General features: G+C 57.1%; 1 protein-coding gene across 4 annotated transcripts in view; it reads right to left on the reverse strand.

The window, feature by feature from the left end:
- The window catches only part of DCHS1 (dachsous cadherin-related 1), a 76,580-nt gene that overhangs the window by 34,004 nt on the left and 21,674 nt on the right, over positions 1-20,902 (reverse strand). Inside the window, exons 1-2 of one of the 4 annotated variants that reach the window (XM_054202004.1) lie at positions 18,825-19,055; positions 12,793-14,603 (exon numbers count right to left, since the gene is read on the reverse strand). In XM_054202004.1, the coding sequence (XP_054057979.1) occupies positions 12,793-14,544 (1,752 nt within the window). In that variant the 5' untranslated portion in view covers positions 14,545-14,603; positions 18,825-19,055. Of the gene's footprint in view, positions 1-12,792; positions 14,604-15,952; positions 17,474-18,570; positions 18,612-18,824; positions 19,056-20,902 lie in introns of those variants that run through there. The other 3 variants (XM_054202033.1, XM_054202022.1, XM_054202013.1) reach the window with 3 other exon arrangements.

Raw genomic sequence — 20,902 nt, forward strand, 5'->3', positions numbered from 1 at the left:
GGCCAAGCAGGGGTGACACACAGCTGGATTTTCTGTTCGCTAGCAAGGGAGAACTGACTGTGGATGTGGTAAACAGTGGTAGCTTGGCTGTAGCTACCATGAGGTAGTAGTGTTTGGGATCCTAAAGGGAATGAGGAAGGAGAGTAGCAGAGCGCAGACCCTGGACTTCAAGCAAGACTTTAGCTTATGCGGGGGACTGGTAGGTGGGAGGGATCCCATGGGAGACAGCTCTGAAGGCCAAGGGAGCTCAGGAAAGCTGGAAGGCCTTCAGCACAGCGTACTTCAGGCACAAGAACAGCCCATCCCAGTACTCAGGAAAACAAGGAGACGTATCAGCAGATGACCTTGGCTAAGCAGGGACGCAAAAAAGCAGCATATGGGAGGTGGATGCAGAGGCAAGCTACGAAGGAGGAAATGATAACCATTGCCCAGGCATGTAGGGATGGTGTCAGGAAAATCAAAGTTCAAGTGGGGTTGAGACTTGCAAGGAGAATTGAGGGTGCTAAGAAGAGCCTCTACCGTTACATTGGTAGTAGAAGGCTCAATAAGGGCCCATTTCTGAATGCAGCGGGTGATTTAGTGACAGCAGACACAGATAAGACTGAGACACTCAATGCCTCCTTTACCTCAGTCTTCACCAACAAGGTCTCCCAGGCTTCCGTGCATTTTGAAAGGGTTCAGAGAGCTACCAGACAGGGATGAAGATTGAGTCAGGATTTCTTCATCCTTCTTCATCAAGTTCTTCAAGTGAAGCTGAAGAGCCTGCATCAATGGATGCTGACAGAAATGGACCAGCAGGGCTGCTCTTTCAAATGTGGTGGAGATCAGGGGAGATCCCTGACAAGTGGAGGAAAGCAAGTGTGGCACTCCACCCTCAAAAAAGCCCAAAAGGATGAGCTGAGGATCTATGCTCTTGCCAGCCACACTCTGGTCCCTGGGAGAATCATGGAGCGAGTCCTCTTGGAGCATGTTTTTGGACACATGGAGGAGCTTGGGAGGGTAAGAGCCAGCACGGATTGACTGTCCTGTTTTCTTTCTGTGACACAATGATGGGATCTGAGGTTGAAGGGATGACAGCTGTGGATGACAATCATCTTGACTTTAAGAAGATTTTGACGCCTTCTTCCACAATCCTCCTATCTAAGGCAGGATGTTATGGTTTGGAGGGCTGGACAATCCGGTGGGTCAAAACCATGTTGGAGGGTTGGACTCAGAGGGTGGCGGTTCATGAGCTGTGCTCCGCTTGGAGGCAGGTGCCAAGTGGAGCACCACGGGGACCAGCCCAGGGACCTCTCCTGCCGACCATCTTCAGCAATGACCCAGCGCAGGCACAGAGTGCATGCTCGTTAAGGTTACAAAACGAGGTACCAATCGGGGAGGGGAAGCAGCTGACACGCTTGGGGGCTGGACTGCACCCCATTCTCAGGACTCACAACCATTGCACGCTCAGCAGCAGCCCTGGATTTGCTGCAGCAAATCCAGCTGTCCCAGCGAGAGACGCTCCCTGTCCTCTTCTCCCAGTCACACACAGGTAGTTCACAACTCTTCCTCTGAACCCATGCCCTCCTTTCCTGTGCCCGTGGGGCTGGGCAAATGCAAGGCATTTGGGAGGGCTCCAGCCACGCAGTCCCCAAATCCCTGTTAATCTTATAGGCTGCAGGACTAGTTGGGTTTTCCTCAGATATCCATGTCCCTACAAGAGGGCAGGAGCCTTGCACCAAGCCAAAGGCATGCAGCAGCCCAGCAGCCCTCCACATGCAGATCATAGAATCACAGAATCACAGAATCTTCGTGGTTGGAAAGGACCTTTGAGATCATCGAGTCGAACCAAACAACCTACAATCTCTGCCACTAGAGCATGCCCTGAAGTGCCAAATCTAGGCGTTTCTTAAACACCTCTAGGGATGGTGACTCAACCACCTCCCTGGGCAGGTCGTTCCAGTGCCTGACCACTCTTTCAGTGAAGTAATTCTTCCTACTATCTAATCTAAACCTCCCCTGCTGCAGCTTCAGACCATTTCCTCTGGTCCTGTCATTATTCACCTGGGAGAAGAGGCCAACACCCACCTCTCTCCAACCTCCTTTCAGGGACTTGTGGAGGGCAATGAGGTCTCCCCTCAGCCTCCTCTTCTCCAAGCTAAACATGCCCAGCTCCCTCAGCCTCACCTCATATGACTTGGTCTCCAGACCCCTCACCAGCCTGGTAGCTCTCCTCTGGACACGCTCCAGCACTTCAAGGTCCCTCTTGTACAGAGGGGCCCAGAACTGAACACAGTACTCCAGGTGAGGCCTCACCAGTGCCGAGTACAGAGGCACGATCCCTTCCCTACTCCTGCTGGCCACGCTATTCCTCATACAAGCCAGAATGCTGTTGGCCTTCTTGGCCACCTGGGCACGCTGCTGGCTCATGTTAAGCTGGCCGGCCACCAGCACCCCCAGGTCCTTTTCTGCGGGGCAGCTTTCCAGCCACTCTTCCCCAGGCCTGTAGCGTTGCTTGGGGTTGTTGTGACCAAAATGCAGGACCATGCGGCTCTGCAGCTGCCCCCACCTCTGTTCATAGCCCACAGCAGGGGTCACAGCATGCTGACATCCAGTGGGGAACAACAACAACAGTACGGATTCCCAGGTCTTTCCAACATAATCTACATCTCCCAGACACATAAACATGCAGTGACACTCCCAGATGCTGCAAACAGCAGTGATTCCACACATGATGTCCTACAAAGCCTCCACTCACTAGAGTCAGCGAGCGGAGCGTACACACGTTCACGTGCCCGTTCTCTGTTCCCCTAACCTTGCCTGCAGGCTGCTTCTCTCCTGCTGCACTGCCTTGGCTTCACTGGCCCCCTGCACTAAGCCTGGGCCCATCTCTGGCACCTCCCGAACTTCTGCCTTGGGTGTTTTCACAGTTCCAGCATGTCCAGGGTCCATCTTTCATACAACTCTTTCCACTCCTGGAAAGAGCAAGGGTAAAACCTCCTCGTGCTGGCAGAGGCTGAGGGTTCCCAGGTGCTACGTAGCCAAAGAGTGAAAATACTCACTGGGGAAGGGAGAAAGAAGCATGAGCCAACCCCTTTCCCAAGGGCCATGAGACACCCACCGTACTTGGCTTGGAAGAAGTTTACACTAAGGCAAAAGACAGCAGTGGTCGGCAGGATCCTGTGCCCTTCACGAGTTAATGTTTCAGTCCTAGTTCATGCTTGAGTCCTAACGAGATAGGCTGGCAATTTTGCGGTTACTGGGAAACGGGTTGTACGCTTGGTTTTTGTTGTTTCTTCCTTACACCAGACAAGGGAAATAAGAAGAGAATACAAGAGAGAACAGCAGCACAAACCAAGAGCTGGGCTGCAAGGGAAAACCTGACAGAGGGGAATTAAGATTTTGCTTACTCGCCAAGCGAAGCAAGAGGAGGGAGAGGCAGGAGAAGCCAGGGAGGGTAAGCCACTTCAATGTGAGGGGACAGCCTGAACCAGAGGCCAGCATCCTGGTGCTGCCGAAGGAAGGAGACAACCTGGAGATCCAGCTGGAGACCGATTCCAGGGCCGGAAACCAACAGCGTCCTTAGGGGAAAAGCTGCATTTCACTGCAGACTTGGGAGACAAGATATTTAGTATAGGCAGTTGTTAATCAGCGCTGCAGCCATGCCCCAGGAGAGGGGACAAAGGCGCTCAAACGCTGACAGCTGCTGGGTGGGCAGTGAGCCCTCACAGACAACCCCAGCAGGACGTTTTGTACGTTGGGCAGCTTCTCCATGTCTACAGAAGTTGTTTGTGACCACTATAAAAAGGCTTAGGATGTTCGCAAGTCTATATGCATGACAAACAGTGAATATTTAGGGACGTGATTAGACAGCTACTGTAAACTCAGGCTTGGGAATATCATGACAGTCGTGCGAATGCTTGTATGTAAAAGGCACGCCAGCGGGAGAAATGTGCAAACTGAAAACCACACAAAAATGCAAAATGTTAAAATAAAATAATAAAATAAAATAGCTGCAATTTGGCACAATCACCATCTGTGTCCCAGGGAGGAGAACTGGGAACGGCCTACAGGATGAGAGGCAGGAGCAAAAGGGATAGGATTAGGGGACTGGAACAGCTCTCTGATGAAGAAAGGCTGAGGGATTTGGGTCTCTTCAGTCTGGAAAAAAGACGGCTGACGGGGGGATCTTATCAACACTTAGAAATACTGAAAGGGTGGGTGTCAGGAGGATGGGGCCAGGCTCTTTTCAGTGGTGCCCGAGGACAGGACAAGAGGTAACGGGCACAAACTTGAGCATAGGAAGTTCCACCTAAACATGAGGAGGAACTTCTTTCCTGTGAGGGTGGCAGAGCCCTGGCACAGGCTGCCCAGAGAGGTGGGGGAGTCTCCGTCTCTGGAGACATTCCAAACCCGCCTGGACGCGTTCCTGTGCCACCTGCTCTGGGTGACCCTGCTCTGGCAGGGGGTGGGACGGGATGATCTCCAGAGGTCCCTTCCAACCCCCACCATTCCATGATTCTGTGATTCTGTGACCGTAAATGCAAGAGGAACTCCACAGTGTAGTGGATAGGCTGGGATATGCTACTGCTGTATTTGCACTAAAAATCATAGAATCATAGAACGGTTTGGGTTGGAGGGGGCCTTTAAATGTCATCTAGTCCAAGCCCTCTGCAATGAGGGGTACTTAATGCCTTCTTTCCCTCAGTCTTTACTAGTAAGACTGGTCTTTAGGAATTCCAGGTCCCAGAGACTGGTGTGAAGCCTGGAGCAAGAAAGATGTACTGTTTGTTGAAGAGGATCAGGTCAGTGAATTCTTAAGCAAACGACATACGTTAAGTCCATGGGCCCTGATGGGATGAATCCACAAGCACCAAGGGAGCTGGCAGATGTCACTGTGAGGCCACTTTCAATAATCTTTTCTCAATCATAATATTTGGGAGAAGTGCCTAAAGGCGGCAGGAATGTAAATGTCACTCCTATCTTCAAGAAGGGCAGGCAGGAGGACCCAGGCAACTACAGGCCAGTCAAGCTCACCGTGATCCTTGGGAAGGTGATGGAGCAGCTAATTCTGGAAACCATTTCCATGCACATGAAGGACAAGAAAAAGATCAGGAGTAGTCAGCATGGCTTCATCCAAGAGGAAGTCATGCTTGACCAACTTGTTAAATGACTGGCCTGGTAGATGAAGGAAAAGCAGAGGGTATTGTCTACCTGGACTTCAGTAGGGCCTTTGACACTGCCTCCTGTAAGATCCTCATAGACAAGGTGTTGATGAACGAGCAGACAGTGAGGTGGATTGAAAACTGGACGAATGGCTCAGCTTAGAGAGTGGTGATGAGGGCCACAAAGTCCACTTGGAGGCCAGTAGCTAGCAGTGTAATCCAGGGGTCAATACTGGGTCCAGTCCTGTTTAACATCTTCATTAATGGTCTGGATGAGGGGGCAGAGCATACCCTCAGCATGTTTGCTGATGACACCAAATTGGAAGGAATGGCCGATACACTGCCATCCAAAGGACCTTGAGGGGCTGGAGAAATGGACGGAGAGGAGTTTCATGAAGTTCAACAAGGGGAAGTGCACCCAGGGAGGAACAACCTGGGGCAAGGACATATGCTGGGGCCACCCAGTTGGAAAGCGGCTTGGCAGAAAAGGACCGGGGGGGTCCCGGTGGATGCCCAATTGAAAATGAGATGGCAACGTGCCCCCGCTGCAAAGAAGGAGAGCGGTATCCTGAGCTGCATCAGGAGGACTGCTGCCAGCGGGTCGAGGGAGACGATCCCGCCCCTCTACTCAGCAGTGGTGAGGCCGCAGCTGGAGCGGTGGGATCCCCAGGACAGGAGAGAGAGGGACATAGTGGGAGAGAGTCCAGTGAAGGGCCACGACGATGATGAAGGGACTGGAGCATCTCTCCTGTGAGGAAAGGCTGAGAGAGCTGGGACTGCTCAGCCTGGAGAAGAGAAGGCTGAGGGGGGAGATCATCCACACATGAAAGAGGACACCAAAAGGATGGAGTCAGGCTCTTCCCCGTGGTGCCCAGTGCCAAGACCAGAGGCAGTGGTCACAAACTGAAACACAGAAGGCTTCCTCTGAACATCAGTAAGCACTTTTTCACTGTGAGGGAGACCAAGCTCTGGCCCAGGGAGGAGATGGAGTCTCCATGCTTGGAGGCATTGAAAAGTCATCTGGACATGGTCCTGGGCAACCAGCTCTGGATGGCCCTGCTTGAGCAGGGGAGCTTGTACTAGATCATCTCAATAGGTCCCTTCCAAACTTGACTGTTCTGTGAGCTCCAGTCAAAGGCCCTCCTGAATCTCCCAGTTCCCCATTTAGCTCCAAGTAGTCTTTTGGAGAGCTGATCGGCTCCACCAGCCCTGCACCGCAGCCCTGACAGCACTGTGCAGCAGCATCTGCTACCTGCCCCTTCTTCCCTGCAGGTTTGGTGAGAAGACTTCGCTGGTGCACCCTGCAGCTACTGCAGCTGGGCCGACGAGCACCTCATGGGAGTGCTGTGGCCAACGTAGAGCAGAAGTGGATGACAAAGAGCAGCAAGATGGCTCAGGGTTAGGCAGAAAGAAACCAGAACACCAGTTTTAGGGGGCTATGAGTGCCATCAGGGAAGGAGGGCAGGTGCAGGGCAAGCGTGCCTCTCCCCACTGCATGGAGAACTGGGAGGACAAAGATGGACATTGAGGCCTTGTTATTTCACGCCCTTCTCCTGGTCCCTCAGCAAGACAGGATGGATGAGTGGAGCCAAGGCACCACAAAGCTCTTACGTTCCCCAGAGTCGGGGATGGACGGAGAGGCACTGCCCCACAGTGGGGTCCTCAGCTGCATCACCTGTAGGAATCAAGGCTTCTCCTTCCCACAGACCCATCTGGAGCACAACACCAGAGCCCTTCAAACGCGGCCATCCCTTGCCCTCCCAGCCTTACTGCTGACCCCGGTACACAGTCCCCGGTGCTGGAAAGGGATGGAGTGCTCCTCAGCAGCTCGGGCCTCCATTCTCTGGCTGTCCTCCCCACCTCCAGCGAGCGCAGTCAGCAGGCAGGGAGCTCATCTGGAGCCCTGCCCTGGCTGGATCTCTGCTACGCACATGTTACGCTGTGGCTTTGGCAAACATCTGGCTCTGGGCTCCCGCCCCTCGGAGTGACGGCTCTTGGTGGGAGAGGAGGGGAGGCTGGCGCCAGTGTGGTCAACGATCCCACGCACGGCGCTCCCTTTGCCTGAGTGTGTGCCAGGCGTCCTGCCCTCCCCAGCCCTGGCACAGCTGCTGACCAGCTAAAAGCAGCCAGGGAGCGGCCACGGCTGCTATTTCAGGAGCCGTCTCTGGCTCCCGGGCCGCGTCCCAGCCTCCAGCATGCTCCAGCCTCGGGGGAGTCGGCGGGGTCAGGGTTCGGCCCCAGCGATTGTCCAGCACACGTGGCCGAGGCGAGGGTCAGACCCCGAGGCTGCGGGAGCGCCATGTCCGGGGGGAGCCTCTGCACGGCTGTAGGCTCTGCCTGCTCCCACCGCTGGCGCCCCACAGGGCACGGGGAGGGCTCTGGCTGGCGGCCCCACAGCCACAGCCTGGGCACAGACAGGCGCAGGGCTGCCACAGCCATACACGGCCACGTATGGAGAACAGGGGCAGACGATGGCCTCCAGCACTGCTCTGGGATGGGATAAAGCCCTGGGTTTTGAGGAGGAGGGGAAGCAGTTTATTCTCGGACGTTGGCAGGGAGGTAGGACCACGGAGGGTGAGGCTGGGCAGCAGGCTGCAGGAGCCTGGGGGTGAACACTGCCCTCCTGGGAGCCCCCTCTGAGCAGAGGGGCAGAGTAAGGCACAGAAAGACGAGGAGCAAGGCTCGCGCACGGGCATCCAGGTGTCCTCTCTGGTGGGGCAGCGGGGAGGAGAAACGGGAGCTGCAGGGCACTGGGAGCCCCAACAGAACACGCAGGAGTTTGGGAGCTGGGCCTCTGGAGAGGAAGAAGAGTGCTCAAGGTGGGGGGCTCGAGCGGGGCAGCAGCAGCGCAGGGTGGCAAGTGACAGGGTCTGGCCACGGCTTCCCGGGGGACACTGATGCCAAGAAGGACTCCAAACCAGGGTGTTGGGCTGGGTTTCGAGCGAGATGGGACACAGACGGGCAAGACACGCAGGTGAGAGCGGGGCTCAGGGCAGCACGAGATCGAGCATGCCGTGCAGGGAGACCCTGGGGGACCAGGCAGGGATGTCCCAAGGGCCACGCAGGTGAGGGCGAGTGCTGCCAGCGAGAGCTGCCCGGGGGGCAAAACAGCGGGGTCCCCGGGGGGAGCAGGCAACAGCAGCTGGCAGCAGCCAAGGGGTGTGGAGAGAACAAGAGGGACGGGGTGGGAGACGCTGGCGGGCTGGGGCTGCGGGAGGGAGGCGCAGGGACTGTCACCCTGCAGGGCAGCGCGCGCAGGTGTGGGGCAGCGGGTGGACACGGAGGAGGGAGGGCGTGAGTGAGGGCCGTGGGAGGAAGAGGAGCTACGTGGGGCCTGGGGCTGAAGCAGAGGTGAGGGAAAAGGGGCAGCTGCGAGGGGCTGGGGATGGCGGAGAGGAAGGAGGGAGCTGTGCGAGGGGCTGGGGGAGGAGCAGAGCATGGGGGAGAGGAGCGCGAGGGGCTGGGGCCTCTCGGCTGCAGTGGAAAAGCTGCTGCAGCTCCAGGGGAAATGCTACTTGAATTAATCATGGCGCTGGCTGCTGTGCCAAGCCCAGGAGGAGGCTGCTGGCAGCGCAAGGAAATAACTTTCACAGGAATTTGGAACAAATGCAGCTCTTCTGGCGGTAACAACAGCACTCACCTCCCCCACAACCTCCCCATGTACCACCATCTCCCCCGTGTCCCCACTCCTTGCGTACCCCCAGACGCCCCCACGTTACCGCCCGCTCTCCCAGAGCATGATGCACTCCCTCCCCTCACTGCAAGCTCACAGGCGTCTCCCCATCTTGCCTCAGGAAGCTCCACTTCTTCTTTCTGAGGAGGGGGGAGGCCTGTTTTATGTCGTGCAAAGGTCTGAAAATAGGTTAATGCTAAATCCCTTGCCCCAAGAAAACGAATGCATGTAGTCATGTCCTCCCCACCTCCCGCCACTCTCTTTGGCAGCAAAGTCGGTGAGCATTAGTCCTCTTGCTGTTCCAGTCCCCATGCACGGCTACTCCCCGTGTCCTCTCACAGCAGCCCCCTTCAGTAGCACAACCGACGCACCAGGATCATCCGTCAAGGCTCTCTTGCAGAAACACAGCAGATGTGGCCTGGCCTAGCCTACAGCGCTTCACGCAGGTCTTTGTATCTGGGGCACAGCCCAAGAGGCTGCCCACCGCCAGGGCCACCAAATCACAAATCAGCACTCAAACTCCAAAACTCATCAGACTTGTCCTCAAAACTGCAAGGTAAGAGTGTACGTTAGGTGTGTTACTGGTCAGCTCTTGATTTCTGATGTTCTTGTTCCCCAACAATCGTACGTATGGATGCAAAGAAAATATGTAAACCCTGAATCCAAACCCACTGATGTTGGATCCACGCAAGAATCAATAATCCACCATCTCATTTCATTCACATTTCTGTCAAATCAGCCCGTGCTCACAACATGGGGTTTACACAGCTCTCTGCGCTTTACGCTGGCTGCCAGAGGACAGACAATACTTGATTTAGCATGAAAAGTTAGAAAGGCCCAGAAAGACAATATCTGACCATGCTTGCAGCTTGCTGGTACAAAGTCAAATGTTTAAAACAAATTTAAGACAGCAGGGTGAATTTATACCAAACAGTGCTTCACATCATGTAACCACAGCATTTGAATGTAGCCCGATGAGCCCTAAAGCTTCTTTATTATCAACTCATGGCCACAGAGAGCAACAGAGACAAGCAGTCAGTGACTACCCCTCAGCGTTGTGTTCACTGATTCCCCGGGGTTCCTTCTCCACTGGTGTTTCTCTCTCATCTCAGGCTTGAACTGTGAGTTTGCTATTTCCTTTGCTTAGTGCTTGTGCAGTGTCTGCTACTGTGGGACCTGGACCATGATAAACGTGTGTAATAAATGAAGAAGATGTTACGAGATCCTTTTTCTTTCTTGGGAGCTCAGGCCAGCAACCTGCTCTGCTTGTCTCTGTTCGTACACCAAACACAAAGACCGACCTGGCGGAGAGGACGGTGTGTGCAAGGGAGCAGGAGACCCGCTGCCGTTCTTCAAGTCTCTTCTGGTCACTCACATGCATTGCCCCCTTCCCCATTGTTCTGTCCTGCCCATGGAGAGCGGATGTTACCATTTGAAATTAGACCTGGTCCTCCCAGGGTTTCTCGCTTGGAAACATGACAGATGGAGAAGTGAACCCATTCCCTTCTGTGCTGACCTTGGAGGCTGCCCTGTGTCCTGCACAGCACGCTGGCAGTTATGTGAGTCTGGACCAAATCCAGACCTTGACAGAGACCCTTCAACCTCCCAGGGCAGGACGAGCCCTGATGCTTAGAAGCCACGGACAGATGGAGTCAAGTAGGAGCGACTGCACACGCACCTGACATGGGTGACCCCGTGGGACACGGTGATGGCTGCTGGCCACCACAGACCCTGACAGCACCTCTGAAGCCCTCCTGTTTGGGGCAACAGGAGTGCCGTGTCTGAGGGGTGGCCATGCCGGCAGCTGTGCTCTGGGACCTGGGCTCCCTGCCCCGGCTCTACCCGGCTCCCCGACCTGGCTCGCTCCCGCTGCGGCCCGGTGCCGAGCCGGCAGCCTGGCCAGCCTCCTTTCCCATCCTCTCACGTTTCCCGGCTCAGAGGAAGCAGCAGCAGATGTGTGAGCTGTTTGCTTTGTGCCGAGGCCACGCGGGAGTTACCTGTGCTCAGCCCAGACGCGCCGTTTCCAAACGAAACACGAGGGCCGAGCCAAGACCATCGAAATCTGGCCAAACCCTCAGTCGCTGCCGGCCGCTGGGCCAGCACCTTCCCCTGCGCAGCGCGGAGCTGGGCTGGCCCCTGCGCTACACCGGCCTCACCATCCCAGGCAGCCATCGCTGGACCAGCTTCTCTGCGCCATCCCCATGGCCCTGCACCGCCCCAGCTACTCCACACATCCTGCTCTCCCTCCCGCCTGTCCCCGCGCTCGCAGTCAGGAGCCCAGCCGCCATCTCCGATTGCATTTCCAGAACGCCTTCCCACACGGCAAGCGGCACTGAGCAGGAAGGCACGGAGAAGGAGAGAGAGGGGGGCCTCCCTTCGGGGGCTGCTGCAGCCGAGACATCCCTGCACACGCCTGGGGCCTCCACGCTCGCCCAGGGACACACGGCTCCTCCACTGCCACCCTCTCCCTGAAGCCCACTCTTGACCCCTTCCCCATCTCTGTCCCCAGCCCTGGTCCAGTCCCTGTCCCCATCCCCGCTCACCTGGGACAGCGCGGAGAGCTGGCCTGCGCGGATCAAACCCAAATCCTCTCCCACCCAAATGTTCCTCCTCATCTCCCACCCACTTATTCTGCCTAGACTTCCCCCCCCCACAGTCCCACCCTGAATGATCCCCTACCCCCACCTAGGTCTGCCCCATCCTCAACCTGCCCCTGCCCCATGTCCCTTCTCTATTCTACACCCGGCCTTTGCTCCCACCCAATTCCCCTCACCCACGCACTCTCCCCCATGCTCCTGCCCCCCGTCCCCTGCACTCACCCGCCCCACAAGCCCCCCTCCAGCGCTCCCCTCCCATACCCTCCGTCCCCTCGTTCCCGCACCCTACGCGGCCCACACTCACCAGCCCACGCGCTCACAGCCCCCACGCCCCAGCAGTGCGCACAAAGCACGGCCGTACACTGGGTTTTCTCGCCGGCTCAACTTTCTCCTCCAGGCCCACCTAGAGGCCTTCTTCCCTGGCCAGGTGGCAGGACCTTCTCATGGGTCCAGAATTTCTGCTGGCCCCATGCACACTGCTCACCACCTGGCCCCAGAGCCCCTCACGGCCCCAGACGGACATCCCAGCGCCCCACGACTCCAGCAAAGAAGCGCCCCAAGCTTCACAGACAATCTGGACGCTGCCTTGGTTGGCACCACCACGGCAGGTCCCCACTGTCAGCCCCAAGCCCCACGTCCCCCCCATCCTGACTCAGAAGGGCTGCATCGCCTGTCTCCAGCAACCAGGGCTCCGGGGCCTGGGCTGCAATCGAAACGGCAAAAGCAGGGAACACAAAACATACAAAACACAAATGGCATCACTGGCACATCTCGAGGGCCGCAGGACCTGCCAGAAGGGCAGCACCTCTCCCAGCCTTACCTGCGACCTCTCTCTACATGAAGGCTGATACAGCACAGGTCTCAGCTCAAAGCCCACAGGTGCCATTCACACGATGAACAGTTGTGCATAATTAATGCTAATGTTCACAACCAGCCTTACAAACACTGATGAACTTAGGCTAAGGACTTCACTGGGCAAGAGAGAAGCTAGCAGCTTGGCTACAAGCAGCTTCCTAGAGGTCTTACCCATGTTCCTGAGCACCATTTGGAGTGTCCTGGCCTGCAAGGCACCTCCACGCTTGCGCAAGCGAGGACCGGCACAGTGGGCCCCGATCTTAGCTGAGCTCAGCACCGCGCTTTGCACAAAGGACATCCTCGAGGTGTGCCCACAGTATCAGCGATACCACCCAGTGCTCTGCCCCGTTTACAACCCACACTGCGCACGGGGGTCTCCGTTCTAGCATTCCTGCTGCAACCGTTGCCCATCCAAGCCATGACAACCGCCCCAAAGAGCCTTCAGAGGCAGAACTCCCATCCCAAGCCTCTCATAGCCCTGGCCGTGCCCTCCCCAAGCTCAGCTCCTGACAGTTGTACCCACCTGTAAGAAGCAGGTCCCAACAGGGGTGTTCTCCTTCAGGGAAACATTGTAGAAATTACTCCTGAACACTGGCTCATTGTCATTGACGTCCTGCAGGGACACATGTACCACAGCTGAAGAGGAGAGGGCCGGGGTGCCCCTGTCTGTGGCCAGCACAGTCAGCTGAGGCTGAGGATCCTTCTCGTAATCCAGGGGGGCGGCGGTGGTGATGATACCTGTGGCAGGGTCAATGGCAAACCAGCTGGAGTGGGTGTCACGGCCATGCACGATACTGTACCGCACCTCCCCATTGGGACCCTGGTCCTTATCACGAGCTGTCACCTGCAGGACAAAGCTGCCTGGGTACACCACCTCAGGGATGCTTTGTTTGTACTCCTGCTGGTCGAAGAGTGGAGGGTTGTCATTGATATCCACCACTTGCAGCACAAAGGCTGATTCTGCCCGGAGTGGGGGTGTTCCTGAGTCAGTAGCTGTCACTCGCAAATCGTAGGAGTCTCTTTCTTCCCTATCCAGAAGCTGGTCCACACAGATCAGGTAGATGATGTTGTCCTTGGTAGTGAGGGCAAACTTGCCATCTCCTCCCTCCAGTGTGACATTGACATTGGAGTACTCGCCATAGTCTGGGTCGGAAACAGAGATGCGTGCCACATACTGGCCGGGCTGAGCTCCCTCAGAGATCTGAGGGGAGCCATCTTCACTCAGGAAGATGATAGTCATGGTGGGCTGGTTGTCATTGTAGTCACGCACATGAATAGTGACAAAGGCTGTGGTGACCTCAGGATGGACAGCCTTATCCCTTGCCTGCACCACCAGCTCATGCACCTTCCTTACTTCATAGTCCAGACCCTTGTTGAGCTTGATGACTCCAGTCCGGGAGTCGATGGTGAAGTACTGGTCAGGATCGCTCTGCCGCCGGTTGATCTCATAAATCACATCCCCATTGTCACCTTCATCTGCGTCAGAGGCAAAGACCTGCAGGATGCTGCTGCCAGGTTTCAGATTCTCTGAGATGAGAGTGTGATAGCGGCTCTGGTTGAAACTAGGAGCGTTGTCATTGATGTCCTGGATGGACACATCCAGTGTCATCTGGGTACTCCGGGGAGGAGAGCCACCATCATAGGCTTCCAACAGCAGTGAGTATGATGAACGGTTCTCCCGATCCAAGACGTTGCTGACCACCAGGTCCAAATACAGGACCCCATTGGGTCCCCGACGCGTTTCCAGGCGGAAGGCCTGCCCCACATTCTCCCCCTTAATCACATAGCCTTGAGTATTAAGCAGGCCACTGTCAGCATCAAAGGCTGGGTCCAAGGGAAATCTGCTGCCGATGGGTGTGTGCTCTGGGATCTGTAAGGTGCTGTGTTGTTTGGGAAAGGCTGGAGCATGGTCATTGATGTCATTCACTTGGATGTTCACTTCTACTGTGATGCCTTCCGGGGTTACAGCAATGAAGCTGTAGCGGTCCCGAGTCTCTCGGTCCAGGACACGAGCTGTTTTGATGATACCGGTGTTCTCATCTATCCCCAAGTCGGTGGTAACACCGCTGCCCTCCTGTGCTGAGATGAAATACATGTAGGCACTAGTTCCAGGGGGGAGGCCAGCACTGATGTCCCCGATGATGGTGCCAGCTGGCTGCTCCTCATCTATTTGTAGGTCCAGGGTGCCCAGGACAGCAGAGCCCTTCCCTGCTCTCAGGCCCCCAAGAATTAGCAGCTCCAGCAGAAGCACGGCCGACCCCTTCATCTGCTCCATCGCTAGTGACTTGCAGAGCAGAGGGCGGCTCGATCTCCTTTGCAGTGTGTGCTTTAATCCTGCATGGAATGCAGAAGAGAGAACGCTGGTTAAGAGGGAACAGCAAAAGAAAGACAGAAAAAAAAACCACGGAGAGGGAAGGCTTGCCAAGTACCGGCTGCCCAATTGCTCTGTATCACCCATCCCTCACAAGGAGTGAAGGTGAAAACGCGTCAGAGCAGAGGGTGGCCAGAATGAAGGCCTGGGACAGCATCTGAAGTTAGCCAAGCAGGTCACACCTGACCGCGCTCAGGTCAGCAGCCAGTACCCTGTCACACAGGCTGCTGCCTACACAGTCAAGCGTTCTTCCCAACCAGCCGCCCTCCTGGAGCCAGCTGCCCTCGAGCAGAGCGTTCCTGCGCCTTTAACAGCCGAATGCTTCCTGGGAGGCTGAGAGAGGCTGGCTGCAAGAAGAGGGAGATTTTTGGACAAAACAGCAGCCTAGCACCTCTCCACCCTGACAAAAGCTGGTCTAAAATTGGGAGCTCAACAAGCGACGGTGTTGAGGTCCCCCCCACGCCCTGCCCCCAGCAGCGTGCCTCTCAGGACCACAGGGGTATAGGTGCCAAAAAACCCATGAAGTGCAAATCTGGTGTCCCTGGGAGGGAGCAACAGAACTGGAGCAGGCTCACATCCAGTGAACAATAAATCAGAACGGCTGCATTGCAAAGGATGTACCCACAGCTGGGAAGGCCCAGGATAAAATCAGACAGGGCCCATTGTTTGGCCTGGCACAGAGATCTGTGGATGCCCCAAGCTGGTACCATGGAGGGTGGTGGCAGTACAGTAGGAACGCAGCAACTCCCTCTGAACTGCCAGCTGCTCTCTGGCTCCTTCCCGGTCCCACACCCTCCACTGCTCGCTCTCCTCCTTTGTCTCCTTCTCACTGCTCCTTGCTCATTCTGGCTCCTTCACTCCATTTCCCCCTGCCGTAGCTTCATTTCACTGCAGCAGTGGGGGAGGGACGAGCAGGGAGGAGCAGCTCCCTGCAGCAACACCACTGCTGGACACGCTGGACACGCTCCCGGCGCCCAAAGGCTGTCAGTCCCCCCCCCTCCGGGGCTCTGCCCACCCTCCTCGTGAACAGTCAGTGAAACTCAGCAGTCAAGGAGCTTGCGAAGAACACCAGCCCCAGTGCTGCTTTCAGCCCCCAGTAAACGAGGCTTAGTGGTCTGCAGGGATGGCGGCAGCATGAGCTCACACTTGGACTCTCTTGAAAGCATTTGCTGCTGGTCCCATAACCACACTCAGGAGCCGCTCATGTCAGACACAGGACGGCAAGAACCTCCTGTCTTGGGGGACACGGAGGTGGCTGACACTGCCTACTTTGGGGACTAAGAATGTCGGCCCTTCATCTAAAGAACCTTACAGCAGCGTTAACCCCTTCCAGGGGACGCAGGGTGATTATTCCCGGGTCCTCTTTCCCACATTGGGTCAACTGCGTGGATTGGTTTTCCCTGTGGAAATCCTGGGTTAGTGACAGAAAGAAAAATATTAAAAGTGTTTAAAGAAGTGTTTTGTTTACTTCAATGGGCATCCAGTGTGTGAGGTCTATGGCAAGTAAATCCATACAGTCTGCTTGCACTGAGCCATCCTCATTATCTTTTGGGGGGAAGTCAAAAGAAGTTACTTTTATCCCTGCGGGCTCCTGGCTCAGTGGTCCTAGACAGGTCTATCTGCCTCTGTTGGGGCTCGTTACAGACCCCCAGCTGGGGGGGTGACTGCATACACCCAGAACATGCAGTGGGGGGGGAATGAGCTCCAAGTTTGCTTCTGTGATGAAACCGCACCATCCTAACTGTGACCCAGCTGCTCAGGTCAGGGGAAGGTAACAGGGCAGAGGGTTTAAAGCCTTGGAAGTAGGTTAGACAAAAACTAAATAAAAAGGAGAGGAGAAAAACAGGCAGAGGGACAAGGCTCCCTGGGGCAACCTCAGCGGCTGAGGACAGGACGAAGCTGAAAGGTCTTGGGTAGCGCCTGGAACAGATCAGGGCGCAAATATGGGGAAAAAAACACCTGGTTTGATTAGTGATGTGGCTCTTGAGAAGCAGAAGGGAGCGCAGCAAGGCTTTGTGGGCAGCTGGTGGGGAGGAGAGAAACTTGAAAAGCGAATCTGGGGAGTGTGAAGAGCAGCTGAGAGCACTGGGGCAACCAGGGAACAGAAATTAGGGTCCTTGGCGTGGGCAACTGATGATGAAAGTCTGTGCAAACTTCTCCCTTTCCAGCCTCCCTGGATACAAGCGGGCAGTTTCAGAGCTGAGCTGCCTCTTGGGTACGAGATGCAACTGCCAGGTTGCCCCAGTCCAGGATGGGCAGACGACCATCCATGGTACTAGCAGCCCCCTGTTCCTGTGAAGTTTCTGGGCTTGGGTCACAGAGGAAGACAGCGGTGACCTCAGTGGATGCAGAGTCACCAAATCTGAACAGCTGCTTCCAATTAGCAGATAGCTCAGCGCTGGGGGCTGGCTTGACTGGTCCAGGCCCAGGCCGTGTAACGTGAGCCAGGCTGCCCTTGCTCCCTCTGTCCCTCCCACCATCGGGCACCGAGTTCCCGAGTAAGAAATGGCAGCAGACGCCTCTGAAGAAAACTGCCAGCAGGAGAATCTGTCCAGAGAGACGTCTGGAGGTCCAGAGCCATAGTAAGAAGGTTGACAGGAAGGGTAGCTAAAATGGAGTGCGCTGCAAGATACGTAAGCATCTCTAAGCCTAGGGCTGACAGGCCAGGGCACCAGGAGAGCCCAGCCTACGCTCAGTAAAAAAAGATACGGAATTACAGAGGGACCACCGCACGCATCGCTGCCTGCCTGACAGTGGCACCTCCTCGCATCTCATGTCAGCCGCGAGGAAGGGGCAGCAGGCCCGCAGTGGCCCCAGCAGAGAAGCTGGAAAGACGGCACCCACTGTGCATGCCACAAACAGATGTCAGAGTGCTTGCTGTGCAAAAGCTCCATCAAAGCTGCAGATGCTGCTGATGCCATACCCAAAGTCTCACATGAGAGGCCGTGACTCATGTAATGATGTTTTTGAGACTCCAGTCCAGACGAGGAAAGGAGTCAGAAGCCCACTTATCTTTGCTGAGCACCAGTCACTGACCTGGAACACGCTTTTCTCTTCTACATTTACACGTATCTCTCAAGAGTTTTGGATTATCTGCCCTCAGAGCTAGACGCAGCCCAGGCTTGCCCGCAGCGCCGCCTTAGGCTAACAACCCACTTTCAACCTCTACTGAGTCTGCCACTGCCTACAGGCATCTCCGTGCCATCTCCACCGCCTCCCAGCCCGCCCTTCACACCAGCACCCTATGGCTCACCCCCAGCCAGGCACGCAGCCTCACCTCCCTCTGACACCCGCTCTGCGCCCTGACCAGCGCTGGGGGCCGGCCACCCTCTCAGCAGGACGCACTCAAGCTCCCCTAGCATCCCTGTGCATCCCATTTCTGTGCCACTCCAGGGCTTCCTGCAGGCTGTCCTGTCTCTGCAAACACTTCGCCCACAAAGGAAGCTCTAATAAAATTTCCTCACGCATTAGCCACTTCCCACCATCCCAGCCCTCCGCCGCCTGGCCCCTGCCGCGCTGCGTGCCCCTCGCAGGGGTGCTGCAGGGCCTTCTCTGACCCTCCCCGCGGCTGTCCCCGGGCTGTCAGGGCTCTCCCTCCCTCAGAGCTCCCGGGCAGCCCGGCCCCCCCGCGGCTCCTGGGGCTCCCCGCCTCGCCTGGGGCTTCCCGGTCCCCGGGGCCAGCGCTTGCGGGTGCTCCCCGCCGCAGTGCACCCCCCGGGCGTCCCGCAGGGCGCACTCCCCCCGGCGCCTGAGCCCCGGCACCCCCGCTCTCCGCTCCGCTGGGGCCCGCAGCCCCCGCCCGGCGCCTCCGCGGCTGCTTCGCCGCCCCCGCCGAGCGCCCGCCCCGCGGCGGCTCCCGGTCCCGGTCCCGCGCCCACCCCGTCCCGTCCCGTCCCGTCCCGCTCGCCGCTGCCAGCCCCAGCCCCGAACCGTCGCGCCGCGGGCGAGGCCGGTCCGGCGGCGGATCCGCGGTGCTGCGCCGCCGCGGGCGCGCCCCCCCCCCGCGCTCCCCCCGCCCTATTGTCTGCGCAGCGGAGGCAGAACAAAGCGCCCGGTCCCGGTCCCGGTCCCGGTCCCGCCCGGCCCGGCCCGGCCCGGCCCGCCGTGCGGCGGTGCGGAGCGGCGGGCGAGGGCGGCGGGCGGCGGGCGGCAGCAGCGGGTCGGTGCCCGGCGCTGGCACTTACACCGTGCGTCCCGCGCTCACATCCCGCAGGGTCCGGCCCCGCCAAGGCGTCCCGCAGCCGCTCCGGTCCCCCGGTGCTCCGGCGCCACCGTCGCTTCAGAACCGCTGGCCTCCCCGGGACCCCCCGCGTTCCGGTGCTCCCCTCCGCCGCGGCCGCCCGGTGTTGTGCGGTGCGCCGGCCTCCCGGTGCCGCGGCCGCCCCGGTGCCGCGGTCGCCCCGCGGAGCGCTCGGCGGCAGGCGGCGGGTCGGCGCTGGCTCGGCGCGGAGGCTCCTGCTGAAACCCGACCCAGCGCCGCCCTCAGCCCCCCGCTCCCCCCGCCGCCCCCATCCCCGCCCCGCCACCGCAGCGCGCCGGCAGCGCGGCCCCGAGCGGGGGTCCGGGGCGACGGGACGGCGCGGCGGGACACGAAGGAGCGAGGGAGCGGCGTCGGGCAGAAGGAGGGCACGGAGGGGCAGGGAGGGCAGGAACGGGGGTAAAGAGGGGTGGAGAGGAAGCGATGGGCGCCGGCAGCCCGGGGAAGTGGGAAGGGGTCGGGCAGGAGCAAGAGGCAGAGCGGCGGTGGGATGGGACAGGGCGAGGAGAGGGCTGGGCAGGAGATGGAGGGGGGCCGTGGGTGACACTGGGGGCATGTGGGGACACGATGGCAGAGGCACAGCCCATGCTCTCTCTCTACCACAGTTCCCTCCTAAGCACAGACCCCAGAGTCCGAGTACTGTAGCCTGCCAACACCTTGACTCACATCAGGGCTTCTCGTGTCCAGGCTGGAGGGTAGCGCCTTCTGTAGCCATCTGTAGCGCCTGCCCACAAGTGATTTGGGCTCCATCAGTCTATACCAAGAGACAAGGCAAGACTCTGGTCAGAGTGACTCTCTACTTTGCCTCCCTGGCTCAGCTTGGCCACTCAGGCTGGCTTTCTCTGCTCCAGACAGGTCAGGTCACAGCAGCGTTGGGGTGTCCGTTGGGAGCCACTCAGCCTCCAGGACAATAATCACCACTGCGTCTTCTTTTATGAAACTGCCGTTGACTACCGGCTGTGATGGTCCATTGCGAAGATCACGTGCCACAGCTCAGTCCGCTTCATCAGGAAAATGCCTTGGTTCTTCCATTGGTGACAATCAATTCAAATAGAGAATATGGACCACCAGACTAATTTCAAAGAGAAGGAACCCTTCCAGATTTGCGTGTCTGCATCCCTTCCCGGATACCACTTAGGCTGAGCTGTATTTAGGAATAAAAAGTAAGTCTGGACTGCTGTTACTGATCTAAAGGTACCCTGGGGAAACCAAATCCTTTTGACCCTGAACAGCACATCTTACAATTCTTATCATAAATTCACCAAGCTTTAATATATCCAGTTTATTTCCTCCTACATCTATTTTCAGAAGGTCACAGGAAGGCAGGAAAAAAGTTCAGAAGCGGGGAATGAGGATGATAAACGTCCAGATCAGCTTCGGTGCACGGAACAATTTAGTCTCCATTCTGGAAAGGAGGGAAATGGGGGAAATGGGGAAGAGGACAACGAAATCATGAGTGGTCTGTGGAGGGTGATATCGTTCAGCTTTGTGGAGCTGATTTTATTCACTGTATCTTCCAATATAAAAGAGGCATGAGATGAGGCTGACAGAAGCCAAGATCAAAACAAATAAAAGAAGGCGGGACTTCGTGTGATGGGCTGTGGGCCTGGGGAACTGCTTGCCGTCAAATGCTGTAGATGCTCGAAATTGGCCCAAGAGGTGCTTGGATTAATTCAGAGAAGAGGGTTCCTGAACAGAGGAAACCACCTCCAGCTCACGAACTCATGTGAGTCACAAAGAGTTGGGTCTGGAGTTGTACTTAGGAGAAATATTGCGTACGCTTCTCCTGTTCTTCCACACCTTCCTGGGCACCCACTCGTAGACACCGTTGGAACCCGAGCCTGGTTCTTGAGCTGACTCCCAATGAGATGGTCCTTGTGATCTTGCATCTGCTCCAGTTTTAACAACAATATTTCAGCCTGGATTTAGCTATCGTGTCTTTGTTTCTCTTTATTTTTTGTCTAAAATTGTTTTTTTTTCATACATTACCTTATTCCCTCCCAG

Source organism: Rissa tridactyla, chromosome 1 (assembly GCF_028500815.1).
Source record: "Rissa tridactyla isolate bRisTri1 chromosome 1, bRisTri1.patW.cur.20221130, whole genome shotgun sequence".
In the NCBI taxonomy this organism is placed as follows: domain Eukaryota; kingdom Metazoa; phylum Chordata; class Aves; order Charadriiformes; family Laridae; genus Rissa; species Rissa tridactyla.